Below are 18778 nucleotides of genomic sequence, written 5' to 3'. Positions count from 1 at the left end.
GCCAGTGCTCCCCCCTGGCAGGGTAGGCTGGCTCAGGGCAGCCCGCCCCCTCCCCAGGCGGCTCCCCCGCTCCGACCCCGGCCCCTGCTGGGACACAGACCCCCAAGGAAGAGCGCTGGACCACGGGCACTGGGCTGAGAGGGCTCTTAGGCGCTGGGCGACTTGGAGCTGGGGTCTTCCGAGGTCGCGCTCTGCCAGAAGGGCGCGCTTCGGGCCAGGAAGTCGCGGAAGGCGTTGGTGGACTCGGCGGACCTGGGCGGGTGGGGCAGGAGCACGTCCCTGTCCACGTCCTCCGACACCAGCTCCGCCACCATCTGCGCGAGGTCCTGCGGGACGGGACGGCGGAGTCAGGCCGGGGAGGCCGGGCCCCGCCCGCCGCCCGCCGCCCGCCGCCGCCGCGCACCCTGACGTGGGAGGGGGCCCCGGCCACGTCTCTCCGCTCCCGGGCGCCCAGCAGCGCCAGCCGCCGGCGCTCGTCGATGCTGGTGCTCCAGTGGCGGCCCGGGCGCCGGCGCTCCTGCGGCTCGCTCACCTGCAGGGACAGGGCGGTCGGCTGGGCCCTGCCCCCGCACCACCGCCCACCCTCTGGCCCCGGGGCCTCCTGGAACCGCTGGGCACCGAGCCCGAGCGCCCCCAAACCAGACTCGGGCCCACCCTTGCGTCCTTCCTCTTCCAGCCCCCCCAAGCATAATAGAGTAAAATGCGGGCCAGGTGTGCTGGTGCACGCTTGTACTCCCCGTGCTCGGGATGCTGAGACAGGAGGATCACAGGTTTGAGGCCAGCCTCAGCTACTTAATGAGGCCCTTTGCAACTTAGTGAGACCCTGTTTCAAAAATAAAAGAATAAAAGCCGGGCGTGGTGGCGCACGCTTGTAATCCCAGTGTTTGGGAGGCTGAGACAGGCAGATCGCCGTTCACGACCAGCCTCAGCTAATTAGTGAGGCCCTTTGCAATGCAGCAAGACCCTGTTTCAAAATAAAGAATAAAAAATAGGGCTGGGGGTGTAGCTTGGAGGTAGAATGCCCCTGGGTTCCATCCCCAGTACCGCAAATAAATAAATAAATAAATAATAAATAATAAATAAATAAATGAAACCGGGATGGGGTGTAGCTCAGATGGAGAGGTAGACTGAGGTAGAACGCCCCTGAGCTCAGCATGAGAGCACACACGACACACACGCACACAGTAAAATGTAGGGTGTGGGGAGAATACTCTGCATCGGTAAGAACATGGGGACAAGTGTGGCGGAGGGGTGAACGAGCCAGGCGGAGGTGGGAAGGCAGTGACCAGGAGGAGGTCCAGTGGCAGGTCCACAGGGAAGGCCAGCGGTCGCTCAGGCAGGGCATCCCCATCTCCCAGGCTCCACCCGGGCGAGCCGGGTGTGGTGGCTACGCCTGGAATCCCAGGATTCAGGAGGCTGAGACAGGAGGATCGCAGTGCACGCACAGCCTCAGCTACTTAGTGAGGCACAGCCCTAGTTTTCTTTCTTTCTCTGTCTGTCTGTCTGTCTGTCTGTCTGTCTGTCTGTCTGTCTCTCTCTCTCTCTGCAGCACTGAGGATGGAACCAAGGGCCATTGTTCCTCCGAGCTACATCCCCAGCCCTATTTTTTAGTCTTTTTATTTATTATTTTTTATTTTTATGGTTCTGAGGGTGGAACCCAGGGGCTTTTCTACCTCTGGGCTATACACCCAGACCTAGTTTATACTTTATTTGGAAAAAGGGTCTCACTAAGTTGCTGAGAGCCTCACTCAGTAGCTGAGGCTGGCTTCAAACCTCTCAGCCTCCCAAGCACAGGGATTATAAGCGTGCACCACCATGCCCAGCTTTAGATTTATTCTGAAATAACATCTAAGTTGCTGAGGCTGGCCTTGAACCCAGATCTTCCTGTCTCAGCCTCCCAGGTCCTGGGATGATAGGTGTGTGCATGGTGCCGGCTGGTGCTCATAGGTCCTTCCCTGGCTCCTGTAGACGTCCTGGGCAGTCATTTTGTGTTGGGCACAGTGACGAGTCATTCTCCTTTCCAGGCCATCTGGTTTTCTCGACTATAGTAACCAGGGCTTTGCTTCATAAGCTCCTGTCTGCGGGTTGATGCTATCCTGGCTATTTTTGCTTATTTTTCCATGTGATCTTTGGCTGGTCCACAGGGTGGAAAGAGGAGTGTTTGGCATTTTTACTGTGACACACTGAACGGTAGGGGCCTCTGGAGAGCCCCCCACAATGGTGGGGAGAGAACACAGCACCTCCCAGGCTGAGCCCCTGCCGTTCCTCGGGGGTGTTTGGAAGCCCCTCCAGTGGGGTTTGTATGTTCCCAGTCTGTGACTCGGTGGGAGCTGGCCTCCTTCGCTTGTTCATCTCTCCAGGCTGCTGTCCTACCCGAAGTGCTACTGGCTTCGGCCCGGCCGGCTCCCTCCCTCCCAGCATCTTACTGTGGCTGGCTGCTCAGGACTCCAGGAAGGCCGGGCTGTGGGCAGGGGAGGGTCCTGCCTCTGCAGCCCCGCCCCATGCTCTCGCGAGCGCTGTGGCTGAAGCTTCACCTATGGCTCTAGGCTGGCCACCTGGGACCCTCTGCTGGGGAAGGACCTGGGCCTGTGAGCACCCGTCCAGCACCCGTGTGGTCCTGTGGGCCATGTGTCAAGAGCACAGCAGAGGCGGCAGCTCTGGGAGCCCAGGCTGGGGAGGCGGAGGGACAAGGGTGAGCTGGAGAAAGGAGTGGCACAGGAAGACACCGAACAAGACAGTCAGAGAGGGCTGCGTGTGTGGCCCTCAAGTCCACAGCCAGCAGGACGGCCAGCGGACAGTGGAGGGTAGAGGCAGAGGAGCCTTGCACAGTGTGCCCAGCTGGGAACCCAGCGGGGATCAAGGCTAGATCCTGCCCTGCAGGAAAGACCTGTGGTCCTTCCCTGGGGTGGCTTCCCTACCCATCCCACAGAGGCCACATCTCTGTCCCTCCTCCTGAGCAGCCCTCACCCTGACAGTGAGACTTGGTGGGCTTGCAGAGCCAGACCCCCTGCCCATCAGGGACTCGAGCCTCAGGGAGCCATAGTGCTGCTGGCTGTTGGCAGCGGCCCTGCGCTGGTGCCTTCCTGGCCTGGAAGGCTCGGGGGCCGTGTGAACAGCTCCAGGCTGTGCTTGGTGTGAACACGGGGGGCAGGGGGCTCAGGGGATCTGCTTCCTTCCAGTCTGGGGCTGTCACAAGCAGAGCTGCTATGAGTGTTTCAGCGACGGGGTGGCCTACTTGCCCCTGCTTTCTTCCCACTTTGCCCTGAAGAAGGCTGGGCAGGTATGCCCGCACCCTTCTCCTGCCTCCGGTGACCATCCCGCAGAGGAAAACAGGAAGGGTGCAAGCCACCTTGGTGCCCACAACTGGAAGGCTTTGCCCTCAGTCCAGCCCAGCCCCGCAGCACCAAAGGACCCTTCTCCAGGCATCTCCCGCGCCGTCCCTCCCGACCAGCCTATCAGAACCTCCTCTTGCTTACCCAGTCCTGTGTCTGCATCTGCGTCTGTATCTGTGTCTGCGGGCCCTGCTGAGGACTGCTCTGGGCACCCGGCTGGCTCCAGGCCGCCGTGAGGCCGCTGAGCGGAGAGGGCTGCCCATGTTCCCGGGCTGGGTGCAAGAGTGGCATCTTCTCCAGGGGCCGCAGTTGCCTGCCATCCATTTCTAGTTCCCGCAGGCCGTGGGGTCCTCACCTCTGAGGCTCTGGGGTAAGGAGCAGCATCGTTGGACAGGGTCCCGATGGCTCCAGAGCCCCTGGGCAGATGGCAACGTCACTGCTAATGCCACCCTCCACCCACTGACAGACTTCTGCCTGAACCCCCATGGCCACTGCCCCCAACAGGAGCACCCCAGTCAGAAGCAGGCGTTGCCTCTCCCTCCCCCCTCTCCCACTACCTGGCCCCAGCCTGCCTCCCTCCAAGCCCACACCACACAAGGCGCAGGCCTCAGCCCAGTGCCCCCCCTCCGCCCATGAGGGAGGGGGCAACAGGACGACGCCTGAGGGGGACAAGGGAATACACAGGGGAGGCAGGGAAGGGTGCAATGGCGTCATTGGAAGGGGTGGGGTGCACAGTGGGCTCCCCTTGGGGTGGGCAGGCTCCGTGGAGTTCCATGTGGTGGGAAGGGTGGGTACATGTGGGGTCCCATACAGGAGAGGAGGGCTGTGTGGCCTCTATGGGAGATGGCTCAGCAGAGCCCCCAGGTGGTGGAGGGGTGGGCACCTTGGGGTCCAGGGCAGGGGAGGGGTGGGCACAGTGGGGTCCCTAGGTGGTGGAGGGGTGGGCACCTTGGGGTCCAGGGCAGGGGAGGGGTGAGCCACAAAGGGGTCCTCAGGTGGTGGAGGGTGGGCACTGGGCGGTCGGGGTCAGGACAGGGGCGGGCACCTTGGGGTCCAGGGCAGGGGAGGGGTGGGCACAGTGGGGTCCCTAGGTGGTGGAGGGTGGGCACCTTGGGTTTAAGGTGGAGTAGGGGAGGTTTCACAGTGGGGTCCCTAGATGGTAGAGGGTTGGCACTGTCGTCCAAGGCAGGGCAGGGGCGGGCACCAAGGGCTACGGGGGAGAGAAGTGGGCACAATGGGGCCCCAGGCAGCGGAGGGCAGGCCCAGTGAGGTCTTGAGGCAGGGCGGGGGTGGGGACCAAGGGGTCTGGGGCAGGGAAAGGGTGTCACAATGGGGTCCCTAGGTGGTGGAGGGTGGGCACCTTGGGTATGAGGTGGAGTAGGGGGCGGTTATCACAATGGGGTCCTCAGGTGGTGGAGGGTGGGCCCTGTGGGGTCTGGAGGCAGGACAGGGGCAGGCACCTTGGGGTCCAGGGCAGGGGAGGGGTGGGCACACTGGGGTCCTCAGGTGGTGGAGACGGGGCAGGGGCGGGCACGAAAGGATCAGGGGGAGGGGAGGGGAGGAGGGAACACTGGGGTCCTCAGGTGGTGGAGACCGGGCAGGGGCAGGCACCAAGGGCTCAGGGGGAGGGTAGGGGTGGGCACAGTGGGGACCCAGGCAGTGGCAGTGGAGGGCGGGCCCAGTGAGGTCTTGAGGCAGGGCGGGGGGGGGGATGGGCACCGAGGGGTCTGGGGCAGGGAAAGGGTGTCACAATGGGCTCCCCAGGCGGTAGAGGGCAGGCGCAGTGAGGTCTTGAGGCTGAGCAGGGGCAGGAATCGAGTCCAAGGCTGGTGAGGGGTGGGCACAATGGGCCCCCTGGCGGTGGAGAGCTGGGCCAGCGAGGTCCTGAGGCGGGGCGGGTTCAGTGGAGCCCAAGGCGGGTGAACATACTGCGGTCCGGCTCGGCCCTGGGGGCGGAGCCTCGCCCGGAACTTCCGCCTTCCAGGCCCCGCCCCACCGCGCATGCGCCCTGCCCTCGGCCTACTTTAGGCTGGCCCAGGATTCCACACTGCCTCGGCTGTGCGACCCCCTGCTTAGCTTGCAGACAGGAATCTGTAGGCAGCGGGGCAACCCGAGTGCCCTCAGTTTATTAGTGTCGCTTCAGCACCTTTAAAATTGTCCACACGGTCACATGGGACAGATTAGCATCTCCCCAAAAGCTATTTACATGAATTCTGCTCCTCATTAAAAAGAAATTAGCAATTCACACATCCTAGAAACCAAACAGTCAAAATGAACTGGACAGAGTCTTCAGAAACAGGGGCACCAGCAAGCCTAGCCCTACCCCCGGAGGGCAGCAGAGCCTACAGAGGGTTCTTGGGGAGCATGCCTAGGGCCTGCAGCCTGGCCCTTGGCTGGGATGCTTTCATGAGGAACTGGTTGGAGGACACAGGCCGGAGGTGGCCTGGTCTTCCATCAGGAGTGAGAATAGCAGGCAGAACTGCTGGCCCTGCACAGACCCACTCCTGGCATAGAAGACACATGCTCGGCGGGAAGGTGGCTAGACGACCAGCCCGAGGACGAAGGGGCTGGCCACTGCCTTGGGAGTGTGAACGTGGAGCCTGCCACACCTCAAGGGCAGCAGCTGCCAGGCCAGGAGGTGCAGGCACTGCCCAGCAGGGTCTGGCGGCTGAGCCTTGGAGGCTTGAGGCTGGGAAGCCCGGCTGTCGGGGAACAACAGGGAGGCCCGAGGGATGCACAGCGCTCCACTCCAGCTGCAGAGCTGCAAGGTGGCTTTGGCTTTAGTTGTCCTTCAAGGATAAAGTGCTTCTCCACAGATCAGGGCAGCTCCACAAGGCAGGCGGGGAATGAGAACATTCCGTTTACTCACGAGGAAACCAAGGCCACAGAGGTGAGTGCACCTGGACCTCTGTCTGCACACCTGCCTGGCACAGGCCTGCTGTGGCGGTGGCCGCATGGGGCTCAGGAGGACAGATGGGCGCTGGGCTCTACAGGCCGGCTCCAAGGCCAGTGGCTGGACTGGCCCTCCCCTTCCTTCGTGAGGGTAGAGCTGGGACCAGTCAGAGAAGTGGGCACAGGGAGGTCTCCAGGGAAGAGCTGCCTACTGCCAGGTAAACTGGGCAGCCTCGCGGCCTGGAGGCTAGAAGGCCAAGTCAGATCTTTCCTACCAGGGTGGCCTTAGGGGAGGAATTGGATGTGCATGTGGAGTGGGCTGCAGCCCTGAAGGGCAGTCCATCCTTGATTCTGAGGGTAGTTACAGATGGGCTCCGTAAGCATGGCAACTCAACTCACACATGGCCCCTCCCCGGCCAAAGGGCCTTCCCTGGCCTCAGGCTCTGCATCCCAGGTGGGTGCGGCCTTCTGGGAGGTGTGACCACAGGACTCTCCGTGGACACAGTTAAGGGACAGGCCGTCTCACTCCAAGGCAGGCAGCCTGTGTTTGACACTGAGCATCGAAGCCCAGAGCAGTGTCCCTGGGAGGGTCACGGCAAGTGGTCAGGGGCTGGGTCCAGGCCTATCAGAAGCAGGTCTGGTGGGGCAGGGAGTCAGGATGATGGCCTGGCTGCAGATTCGCAGGCCCGTCCCTACTGGAGACAGGCAGGAGGCAGGGCTGCCCGGGATGAACCAGATGCACCATGCTGCCTGGTGAGCAGTCGCCTAGCCCTGTGGCCATCCTGCAGCCAGCCACCTGTCTGTGCTATCACTGGCCACACCATGGCTGCACATGCTGTGTACACACCTGGTACCTGTCCCTGTTCATCGTGATCCTGAACCTCAGTCCAGGTACCCAAGGGCCTGCAGCCAGGCTTGGTGGAGGAGTGGCCAAGCAGGCTAGGACCTGGACATGGCTTTGGCCTCGGCCTCCCCAGCTGTGTCTCACTGGGACATTTGGAAGGATTATCTTGGGCTAAGGCCAAGTCTAGGACAACCCAATAGGTAGAAGGCTAACAGTGCCTTCGGAATAGCCCAGAAGCCCAGGGCGAGGTGGGTGGGACAGGCCTGCTGGCTCTGCACATCTGCTTGGCAGCTGTGTTGTCGCACATTATCTGAAGGCATTAGGAAGGCCTACTATAAAACCTCCACCGTGAGGCTGGAGTTTATTGGGTGCTATGCATGGGTGGTGCTGGGAGCGAAGTCCCTCCCCTACCAGGAGGCTGGGCAAGGCCATGACCCTTGGCATCTGGCTGCCAAGCCCGAGGCCTGCAAGCCCGGGCTCCCTGAGGAAGCAGTCCTGGTTTCCGGGAAGGAGAGGAGGTGAGGGCAAGAACCCTTCTTGCTGTGGACTCTGGGTGGTTCCTGAGGCCAGGACACGCCTTCCTTAGCTCTCCAGCCCCTGGCTCCTACCAGACATCCTGGTTAATTAGCGAGTAGTTATCTGGCGCCCAGCAGGGAGCTGCCCTCGGTGTCCAGGCTGTGAGATGTCCAGACTTAAGACTGTTTGTTTGTGTGTTTACGGGTCTGTCTCTGTAGTAAACTGAAATGTTAACAGAAATGCAGCTGCCCCTTCTGCAGTGGTTGTCACAGAGCAGGACACGGACCCTCCACTGTCCCGCATTGGCCTCTCGGTGGGAGGACTAGAAGGTGGCCTTGGAGTGTCCGAAGATGCAGATGGGGAAGTGCTTCACGTGGGAGGACCACTGGGCAGCCAGCTGGAAGAACTTGACATCGCTGCACTCCACACCATCTATGAGGACTGCAGGAGAAGGCTGCCTGACCACCTGTCCACCTGCCCAGCTGCCTAGTGGGCAGCCCCCCAGGAAGGTGGGCAGGTGGTCAGGGCGTGAAACGGGGATCCCGGCTGTAGGCACCAACACCCCGGGGAGTCCCCTCCACAGGCCCTGGGGAGGAGCCTGGCCCGAGCCTCAGCCAGATGCTGTGCACACCACCTCTTCCCCACAGAGGTCGGGAGTGGGACACTCGGGCCCCATTTCAAGTGCCCCCACACTTGGAAATCATCACGAGGAGACCAGGGTGGTCCACCTTGAGGCCATGGGACTGAACTAGGAGGAGGAGAGCCCCGCTCCACACTGAGCTGACTGCGTGCAGAGCCCTCTGGGAAGCACTTCCCGTCCACAAAGCGGTCTTCTAAATGTGCAGGGTGGACCGAATGCGATTTGAATTTGAAAAGCTCTCTGGTGCACTCAAAGTGCCTCATCAAACGTGTTCAGAGTGTGAACCATGTAATTAATGGGTAGTTCGTGGCAAAACAAACAGAAGCAGTTCCTGGGCTTATTAAAAAATCCCCCACGGAGCCGGGCATGGTGGCGCACGCTTGTAATCCCAAGCATTTGGGAGGCTGAGACCAGAGGATCATGGTTTGCGGACAGCCTCAGCTACTTAGCAAGGCCCTTCACAACTCAGTGAGACCCTGTTTCAAGAAATAAAAGGACTAAAAAATAGGGGGTGAAGCTTGGACATACAATGTCCCTGGGTTCCACCACCAGTACCAAACACACACACAAAACAAAAACAAAAACAAAAACACCTAAATCTGTTCTGCTCTATGGCACCTCAGTCGAGGCCCAGCCCTGGGCTCCCCGTGAAGGCCCTGGCCCGGGCACTGGCTCACCTCGCAGCATATTCTGCTGGTGCTTGGCGGTGCAGATCAGGCGGCTGATGCCCTCGATGCACTGGCTTTTGGACTCCACATCCTTGTCCTTTGCTTTCTTGGGCAAAAACATCACTGGGAGGAAAGGGCCCTGCTGTCATCCTACGGAGCCTTTGCACCAGCTGGCTAGAGCCGCTGTTGCTCTTAGGCCCCGCTCCTGGGAGACCTGCTGCTGGCTGCGATCGTATCTAGCAGCCCATCTGCCCAGAGGCTTCTCATCAGGGCTTTGGCTAAATGAGGCCAGCCCCTCAGAGCCCTGGGTTCGGGCAGCGGCTGCTACCTGGGCCATCCAGTTGGCCTCTAGAACGTACAGGAACCATAGGTGTGGTCCGGAGGCAACAGCCTTCTGCCCCCAGGGTGTCCCTCCCGCTGCCCCACCACTCAGCCACCCCACCTCACCCTTCTTGTTCTTCTCCTTGGTGACCACGGTCATGGACATGGTGGGCGTGGCCCCAGCCTCGCCACTGCTGGGTAGCCTGCTGACCTGGAGGGACCGGAAAGTGCACTTGAGCGTGTTTTTGGTGGTGGGCAGGTCCTTCTTCTCGGTGTCCCTCTTCCTGTCCGTGGGCTGTGCTGCTGTCCAGTAGTCCACCTGCAGCCCCATGAGCTCAGCGCCGACACCCTGGCTGGGAAAGGCAGAGGGCGGTGTTTACACTGATGGCTGTGGCCCTGCTTCTGGCCAGGGTGGTCCCTGGCCCACTACAGCCAGGAGGTGCAGCCAGCACCTGCCCAGACTTGCTGGTTGCCAGAAACTCTGCAGAGCTCCCCCACCCCAGCTGGCTTGGACACTGTCGGGCACGGTGCAGTCCCCAGGCCAAGTGTGAGTTGACAGCTGGAGAAGCCTAGCGTGGGCCTGCTAGGGGCCCTGGAGAAGCATGGCTTGGCTGTTGAGACCCCGGGAGGCCTGACAGGCCTCAGCCGGCCCCACATGAGGGCTGTAGGGCACATGCCCTCCCTTGCTTCCTCACTGGAAAGCCACCATGTGGAGAGCCATCCCAATGACTCCTGCCCCACGTGGCGCTGGCAGCTGTGGCAAGGGTGGCAAGCCAGCCCCAGTCCTCGGAGTCCTACAACTCTAAGAGGCCGGGCACACAGGGTGGACGGCACCTCGGCAAGTGAGGTGAGCGCCCCACTGCTTACCTGGGGGAGGAAAGGCCTCCGCTCACCGAAGGAGAGGAGGGAGGGGTGGGCGAGGCCTCCTTGGCTGCAGGAGATGTGGATGTGGACGGCGGGGTGGAGGAGAGCACACCGGAGCCCGAGGGGGCTGCGTCATCGGAGTCACCTTTGGGAGTAGTGAGGCCAGTGGTGAGACCGTCCTCAGCTCTGGTCTGGGACACGGAGATATGGACAGCAGCCCTTCGGGCGGGATGGGACAGGTGGGTGGGTGGTGGATTTTCTTCCTTGGCCAGGGCGTGGTGAGGAGAGTGGCCTTGCTAAGCAGAAGCCACAGGGAGGTCTTTCCACAAGGCCACAGGGCCTGTCCTCGGGGCTCAGGGCATGTGGGGACTGCCTATCCCGAAGCATTGTTGCAGGCCTTGGGGAGGGCAGGTTACCTGACGTGGCGGAGGATTCCACAATTCCAACCTTCACGACCTGGAAGGTAACAGAGTGGCTAGAGGTGGCTGGGGCCTGGGCTGCCCGGGCTCAGCGGGCAGCCTTGCTGCCAGCCCCTGGCTCCCCAGCCCCTGGCCAGAGCCCAGCTCCAGGCGCCTCCCAAGACCCAGAGGCTGGCTTGAGGGGTGTGGGTGCAGAGGCAGGAGCTGCTCCAGACACTGATGTGGGCTCAGCGCAACATGCCCTGGGCCCCACAAGGCTGTGTCAGCTTAGAGTGGATTCAATACTGAGTCCAGGGCACGAGGCTCTCCTGTTGCCCAGAAAACCTCCGGGTCAGGCTGCTCTGGGCAGGTCCCATTCCTCCCAGGGGGCAGCTCACGCCCAGGCCCCTCACCCTTCCTGGTGGACATTTGACGTGCAGCCATACAGGTCTCTTCCCAGACACCTCGGCTGGAGGGAGAACGAGTGGGGAGGAGCTATGCAGCCTTGGGCTGGGAAGGGGCAGTGAGCAAGCCTCAGTCCTCCGCAGGGAGGACTGACCTCCATGCAGCCACAGCCCAGCCTGAGCCAATTGGCCAGGAGGCCCCCCCATCCTTTAGCTCCATTCCTGAAGGATGGCTGACCCCCTCAACAGTGCCCAGAAGAGAACCGAGAGCTAGATAATACCCCAGCCCAGAGGTCGCCGCTTGTTCGCATCTGCTGAGGGGACCAACAACCCCTGGCCCCCATCCCCTCAAACATGGGAAGGAGGCAACAGCTGTGCTTTACTTTATTCATTTTATTGTAGTAGTGAGGATTGAGGATTGAAGCAAGGGGTGCTCTACTTCTAAACGATACCCCCAGACCTATTTATTTACTTATTGTGGTCCTGGGGATGGAACCCAGGGGCATTCTACCTCTGAACTACACACCCAGCCCTATTTTTAACTCTTTATTTTGAAACAAGGTCTAAGTTGTGGAGGGCTTCACTAAGTAGTTGAGGCTGGCTGCATACCCGCGATCCTCGTTTCAGCTTCCCAAGTACTCAGATTACAAGCATGAGCCACCATGGCTAGCTTATTTTTATTTATTATTTATTCATTTACTTATTTATTTATTGCAGTACTAGGGATGGAACCCAGGAGCATTCTACCTCTGAGCTATGCCCCAGCCCTATTTTTTATTCTGTATTTTGAAACAGGGTCTTACTGAGTTGCAAAGGGCCTCGCTGAGTAGCTGAGGCCGTCTGCGAACCCAGATCCTCCTGTCTCAGCCTCCCAAATGCTGGGATTACAAGCGTGGGCCACCATGCTCGGCTACCAAAAGGTTTTTTTATTTTTATTTTTTTTATTTTTGGTGGTACTGGGGTTCCTGGAAACTCTTCTACCTCTGGGCTACACTCCCAGACCTATTTTATACTTTTTATTTGGAAACAGGGTCTCTTAAGCCAGCGTGGCTGGCTTCCAACCTGAGCGGTCCTCCTGTCTCTACCTTCCAAGCACAGGGATCACAAGTGTGCGCCACCACGCCCTGCTACAAAAGGTTTTTTTTTTTTTTTTTTTTTTGTGGTACTGGGGTTCCTGGAAGCCCTTCTACCTCCGGGCTATACTCCCAGACCTATTTTTACATTTTTATTTGGAAACAGGGTCTCCTAAGCCAGCGCGCGCGGCTGGCTTCGAACCCGCGTGATCCTCCTGTCTCTGCCTCCCAAGCGTGGGGATTAAAAGCGTGCGCCACCACGCCTGGCCTACAAAAGGTTTTAATGAGTAGGATTGAAAGCATTCCTCGGCTCACTGTGTGAAGGTGGTTCTGGAGCAGGTGAATCAGTGCTTCTGCATTCGTTAATAGCAGAAAGAGCTGGGTGCAATGGCACATGCCTGTAATCCTAGTACTTGTGAGGCTGAGATGGAGGTACTGCAGGTTTGAGGCCAGCCTCAGCAACAATTTAATGAGACCCTGTTTTAAAATGTTTCAAATAAAATATAAAAAAGGCTTGGAGTATAGCTAGGAGGTAAAATGCCCCTGGTTCAGCTTCTAGTGCCAGAATAATAGTAATAATAACAACAACAACAACCTGAACAAACAACAGAGACACCGTGGCGGGCGCTGCTCCAAGCCCGGGTCTGGCAGTACTCACCCCGACAAAGGGAATGAACCTCTGGGAGGATTCTTCATCAGGGCTGAGAGCAAGGAGAACAGGCAGTCACTCTCCCACTGGGCGCCGCCGTCAGCCTCCCTCTCCCTGGTCTGAGAACCTGGTAGCAGCCCAGGCCCAGGGGCCCAGCCCACTCGTCCCCCACCCTGGCTGGGCCGACACTTGGACCCTTCCAGTGGGCTACCATGCAGGAAGGTGGACAGATCTCTGCAGCCCTGGGTGGGTGGGTGAGCCCTGGGGCTAGTGGGAAGGGCACACAGCACAGCCCCACTGGAGCAGGGCGCGCAGGCTCCTGCCCAGCCTGCCTGTCCGCAGGCTGCAAACCACCAAGCCGGTCCCTTGTGTGACTGCAGCTGCCATGCCTCCTGGGCCCAGACCCTCTGGGGGACAGTGTGGGCTTTTGCCGGACATTGGGCGTGGAGGTTTCCTCCTGATGGTCTGTGTAATGTCTGTGCTGCTTGGAAGAGTGGGCCTTTAGCTGCAGTGCCAGCGTGGACAGGCCAGGTCCTGACAGAGGAACACCTGAGCACAGCCCACAGGCAGCAACAGGCCATGGCCATGGCCCTGAGGACCCCAGCAGGTGGGAGGAGGGTTGCCTGGACTCGGTTCTGTCCAGCATGACAAGACCACAGCTGCTCCTGGAGTGCTGTACCTAGCCCACCCACTATGAAGATGCCAAGGACCGGAGCCAAGGAGACCAAGCCCACTTGACTCCTGCATAGTGCCAGGGATGGCTGTGGCCTGTCTGCACAGAGGCTCCCTACTGGTGGTCCCAGAGAGCTGATGTGCGCTCTCCCCATGGGGCAGCATGACAGTGACGCAGGGCAGAGTGGTCCTGGTGCTGGGCTGGCCGCCTTGAGTCCCTATGCCCACCTGCCTTCAGCTGCCTGGCTGCACGTGCAGAGGAGGTGCCTCCGTGCCCGGAGCGCAGCAGCAGCCGTGCCATCTCTGGGTGGCACTCCCAACTCCACTTCTTTTGCCTTATTTCCCAAACCAGAGTCTGATCCTGCCTGTGGTGCCAGGGCAGGCAGAGGCTGCATGTGCCCATGGTGCCAAGCACTGGGGATGGGCAAAGGGCAGGGCTGCTCCCTGATTCAAGGGAGCCCACCAGCTACCCAAGCTGGTGGGGCACTTCATGGGGACGACCCTGTGGTAGGTGCTGCCCAGCACATGGTCTTCCCAGAGAGAAACCTGCCCTCTCCACACACAGGGGTGCTTATGAACTGAACCAGTGGCCCTCACCTGGCCAGCCCAGAACGCATACCTCGCCCACTGCCAAGGGAGGCTGGTCCTCCCACCGTGGGACCCACCTGCACTCCAAAGACCTAACAGACAGCTTAGGGAAACACCCACGGAATCTGTTCTGCCCAGTTAAGAAGGCCAAACCCCTTCTAAGAAGAGGGTTAGACAAGACCCTGCCCTCTTGTCCACTTCAGGTAACAAGTGAGCTACATCCATTCCAGGGCCTGCCACTGCCTCTGGACGCCCCCACGCCCCTGCTCACGCTGTGTCCACAGCTGGCAGGCACAAGCACCGGGGGTGGCCCTCCATGTGGGTCCCATTGCCCGCTGGGACATAGGCGGTCACAGAGAGCAGGCAGGCAGTGGTGTCCCCGTGCATGGAGGGTCCCAGCCGAGCCCCAGGGCCCCAGGTTCTGTGGCAGTGGCCGCTTTTCCATGCTGCACTCTGAGGCACACAGAGCTAGAGCACACTGACAAGAGCCACGTGTAGCTGAGACGTGGACGACGTCAAGACACAGGGAAGCTGCTGAACTCAAAGCCAAGCTGCGTCCTGGCCATGCAGACACCAGCCAGGCGGGACAGGGTGACACCGGCCAGCCTAGAGCCCGAAGTCTGGACGCAGAGGGGCTGGTGTGTGCCCACGTGTGCTCCTGCTAGGCGGGTGTTGGCAGCACAGGGAGACCCGTGGCTGTGCAGGGTGAAGCCTCGCCTCCTCCGCCCTCCCTCAGGCCATGACTGTCTTGCTGCAATCTCCCAGCCTGCAGCCTCTCGGGTAACCCCCTTCCTGGCGGGCCTGGGCAGGTGGGAGCCAGCAGCCTCTGGCTCCTACGGGTGGGGCGGCGGTGTCACCGCTGCAGCGGAGCAGGGCGGCAGGGTGGGCGTGGGTTAGGGTCTCCTTGAGCCAGCAGGATGCTGAGAAGGACAAGGGCATGCTGTGGGCTCCGCCTGCCGCCGCTCTCTGGTGGGGAGGCCAGCGGGGTAGAGAGGCACGGGCGGCTGGTCTTCATCTGACCTTCTGGGCCTTGTTTAGCAGAACACCCTCCTGTGCGTCCTGCTCACCTGCCCTCCTAGCAAGGAGGCCCCAAGACCCAACAGCCCCGTCCTGGGCGGCTTCTCCCAGGAGAAGAGTGAGCCTGGGACAGATGCTGAAGGCAGGACCAGCCTACTAGAGAGGAGGAAGCTCTGAGGAGCCCGGCTGCCAGGCCTGCTCAGCCCAGGCCTGCTTTCAGAGGTGGAGCCAGGCCCGGGGATAAGTGCTTCGCTCCTTTTGGGGGTCACAGTGGTCTGCTGCCCCACTAGGCAAGTCACCAGAGACGCTGGGAAGCCCCTATGCTTCTGTTGGGCCTGGGAGCTGGGCTCTACAGCACAGAACACGCCGACCACCCTCCTCACTGGCCTCACGAGCAGGACCTGCTGGTGCCTCTGTCCTCGGCATTGAGCCGGTGGCCAGGTCCCATACCTGGCTGAGGCACGAGGCAGCCTTGGCGCCAGCGCTGCCAAGGCCGGCCTGGCCCCGGTGCTGCCTCTGGTCTAAGGGGGGCAGGGCTGTTCCAGCCTCAGAGGTAGACTCCTGAGGGCAAGAGGCTATGGGTGTAGCCCGCAGGGGACAGCGGCCCATCTAGGCCCACACCTGCTCTTCACCGCACAGAGCCCCCCTCTGTGGGGCATCTCCTGCGGCCCTGAGCATCAGGGCAGAGGAACTGGGGCTCTGACTGCTAAACAAGCCCTGAAGACCAGCCTGGGGATGGACGGGGCACAGGCCAGGAGCTGTACCTTAGGGTAAAGTCAAAGTGAAAGTGCTTTTTCCTTTCCAGAAAGCCACCAAAAGAGAAAAATACAGATGTGTTAAGGTGCCTGGGAACAGCAGGCAGCCCTCCAGTGTGCACAGGAGCGCCCCCCCACACACACCCTAGCGGCTGCACCCGCCTGCTCAGGGCAGCATTTACCGACAGGATGAGGCCCCAGATCCCAGGGTCCCTGGCCAGAAGTCCAGGCGGTGGGACCCTGCCATGTTGTGGGGAGGTCTGCATGCACAGGACCGGGGCTCTGGGCCCTGCCTGTTGGGGCTGCCACGGGGGCCAGTGGTGTGCCTGTGGTCTAGGCCGCGAGCCCTTCTCTCGAGGGCACAGGCCCTCTGTGCCCGCTGGGTCGGGCAGGATGCAGGTGGCCGCAGTCATGCCTCCCGCCTGAGCCCTGCCTTACCTCTTCTGCCTGTACGTCAGCATGGCCTCTGCGATGGGGAGCTGGTGGGCACAGTTGGCCCCGGCGATGTACTGGGTGACACGAGACACTATGTCTGGTGTGTCCTGCACTGCATGAGGAGGCAGCGGTCGGCGCCACAGCTCTGTGGGACCCTGGAGGTCCACGCAGGCTCAGGGACCCCAAACTCGGAGCCTCTTCCTGGGGCCCCGTGCCCCCTCTTCCCTGGCCAGCCCTACAGTCTCCGACCAGTTTGGGCTCAGGCTGGGGAGAGAGAAGCCCCAGGCCCGCGTGTCCCTCTCCCGAGGCCGAGTCCCCACGGGCCTCACCAGTGCTCTGGGCCTCCAGTTTGTTGAACAGGTCTCTCCAGGCCAGGTCCTGGAAGAAGTTGTGGTAGCGGTAGTCCACAGAGCCCAGGTATCTGGCCACAGGGTGCGAACCTGTGTGCCCAGGGCAGAGCTGTCACGAGCCGAGCTGGCAGCCCTGGCCCTGAAGGTGCTCCGCGGGGCCCACCCACCCACCTGCCGCCCCTGCGGCTCTCACCCAGCGGGATGACAAGGAAGCGCATGTAGCCCAGCCAGTCTGGCGTCTTGTGGGACAGCTGTTCCACGAAGAGCCGCAGGACAGCGCTGAGGTAGTGCTGAGCCCCCGCCACGGCGATCTTCACGGGGCTCGGGGGCTGCGAATTGCAGTTGCAACTGCGACCCCGGTGGGTGAGTGGAAAGGGGACACACCTCAGGGAGCTGTCCCAGTGTCCTCGGCCCGAGGGCCACCTGGCTGGGGCCCGGGAAGCCCGCCCTAGCTGCAGTCACCCATCTGTGGGAGCCCGCGGCTGTAGCCAGCCTGCATGTGATCCGGTGGAAGACAGCGGTCACAGCCAATGCACAGCTGCAGCAGAGGGCTGGACAGTGACTAGAGGCGGCTCCTCCCTGCCACCCCTCCCGAGTCCCAGGACACCCGAGTGAGCGAAGCCTGGGGTGGGGAGTCTGAGTCCTGGCACATCTGGAAACACCCAGGACAGAGAACACACCCATCTCAAGCAGTAGGCAGGGTTGGGGTGCAGGGCCACAGACTCACTATCTCTGTATCCGTGAGACAATGGTGCTGAAGGCCGCTTGGACATCAGCAGCAGAGCACGTGCATACTACAGGGAGCGTGTGCCTCTGCAGGACATCTGAAAGGAACTGGACAGAGACAGACACGCCGTGACCTTTGGCTCAGCCTCTGGCCACCTCCTCCAGCCCTCAGCGTGGACCCTACCGAGCCCAGAAGCGCCCCGCCAATGTGCATCCCTGAGCTGGCCTGAATGGGCCCCTGCTCTGCTCGGCACACTGCCCCGACCGCAGCTGGGGAAGACAGACCCCGGGCTGCTCCTCCTACCTGCCCCTGCCAGTCGGAGGTGTTGACGAGAATGATGTTCTCAGGCAGCTGGTCGTCAGAGACAAGGATGTGGTTCAGCTGGTCGTACACGGTCTTCCTGGGGATCTAGAGACGTGAGGCCATCCATGCCCAGCTGGTACACAGCACCCCACCCTCTCATGCTCAGCCCTGGTGCCTCCTACCCGCTGCTCTTAGGGTAGAGAGCAGGAGAGCTCCCCACTGCAGAGGCCAGCCTGGGCACACACCTGGAGCCCCATGGGCTTCCTGATAAGGGGCCAAGCAATCAACCTTCGTCTGCAGGGGGATTTCCTAACAGCCCTCCAGACATCCCTCGGCCCCTGGGCAGGCAACTCCCCACTCCACTGGCACCTGCAGTTGGCTCCGTGTGTCTGGACAGCGCTCGCTGTCCAGGCTGTTGGCTCGCTCGTTCTGGGGCCTTGAAGGCTGCCGTTCCTTCAGGGATGTGCTGCGGCCCCGGCGGCCAGCTGGCTTCACCTCAGACCTGCCAGGGACCAGAGCAGGGTGGGAGGTTACATGCTTACTGCCAGGTTACGTGTGCTGCTCCTGGAGCGCGCTGCCCAGTGGAGGGCCAGAAGGAGGGGCAGCAGGCCCTGGACTGCCCAGAGCAGCAGCAGCCTATAGCCAAGAGCCTGTAACAGGACCAGCTTCAGCTCCACCTGCTCACTGCGCACACGGGCAGGGCATCAAGGTGGAGCCAGGTGCCAGCTGGTGGTAAGCACCAGCCGCCAGGCTGCTGGCACCCCTGCCAGGCAAACGAGAGTCCCCAGCATCTGAGTGCTGAGTGGTGACACCTGTGCAGAGGGTGGGCGCCCGACTTGGGCCTTCTGTGCTGAGGGCGCAGCTCTGCTGGGCAGGTCTGGGGCTGCCCAGGCCGATGCTGGGCCTCCCCGGGCAGATGTGCACCCCTGGAGGAGCCCAGAAGAATGGCGAGGACATCAGTGGCAGCCCTGCTGTCCCTCAGAGGACACAGGGCAGGGGCTGGCCTGAGACCACCCACCCTCTGCCACCCAGGCCAGCCACCAGCTGAGCCACAGGCCTGGGCTCCAGAAGTCTCCTGCCTAGAGCGACGGAGGCCTGGAGACGTGTCCTGGGACTGGGGAGGCCAGGGCCCAAGGCAGGCATAGCAGAGGCACCTGGCGTCCTGGGTCAGACATGCAGGACAGGGAGCAGCCACACGTGGGGCAATGTACAGAGGCCTTCGAAACTGCCCTGGTGTGACCAAGATGGCTGAGCGTGTGAGCAGTGGTCATCTCAGACTGCCCAGCAGTGTTGAGAGGAGGCTCGCAGTCACGGTCCCCTGCACCGCAAA

The 18778-nt window shown here is 61.4% G+C and overlaps 2 protein-coding genes across 5 annotated transcripts in view; both read right to left on the bottom strand.

The window, feature by feature from the left end:
* Positions 1-146: 146 nt before the first annotated feature.
* Positions 147-3656, bottom strand: TEX22 (testis expressed 22; the record flags this gene model as incomplete). Its single annotated transcript, XM_080707243.1, has 3 exons — positions 147-326; positions 404-532; positions 3477-3656. 3 exons carry the CDS (start codon positions 3654-3656, stop codon positions 147-149), a joined length of 489 nt encoding a protein of 162 aa, XP_080563369.1.
* Positions 3657-7906: 4250 nt separating this feature from the next.
* Positions 7907-18778, bottom strand: part of PACS2 (phosphofurin acidic cluster sorting protein 2) — a gene marked incomplete at both ends in the record, with an annotated part of 63241 nt that continues 52369 nt past the window's right edge. For 2 of the 4 annotated variants that reach the window (XM_080707853.1, XM_080707854.1), the window contains 12 exons: positions 7907-8025; positions 8902-9015; positions 9340-9566; positions 10081-10222; positions 10494-10533; positions 12611-12653; positions 16072-16180; positions 16398-16508; positions 16612-16766; positions 17146-17252; positions 17449-17553; positions 17818-17950. In XM_080707853.1, coding sequence (XP_080563979.1) covers positions 7907-8025; positions 8902-9015; positions 9340-9566; positions 10081-10222; positions 10494-10533; positions 12611-12653; positions 16072-16180; positions 16398-16508; positions 16612-16766; positions 17146-17252; positions 17449-17553; positions 17818-17950 — 1405 coding nt within the window. Of the gene's footprint in view, positions 8026-8901; positions 9016-9339; positions 9567-10080; positions 10223-10493; positions 10534-12610; positions 12654-15642; positions 15676-16071; positions 16181-16397; positions 16509-16611; positions 16767-17145; positions 17253-17448; positions 17554-17811; positions 17951-18778 lie in introns of all 4 variants that reach the window. The other 2 variants (XM_080707851.1, XM_080707852.1) reach the window with 2 other exon arrangements.

This window comes from Muscardinus avellanarius (assembly GCF_963383645.1).
Source record: "Muscardinus avellanarius genome assembly, chromosome: 12".
NCBI lineage: Eukaryota > Metazoa > Chordata > Mammalia > Rodentia > Gliridae > Muscardinus > Muscardinus avellanarius.
Note: the sequence above shows the minus strand (reverse complement) of the source record. Positions and strands in the feature narration are given on the sequence as shown.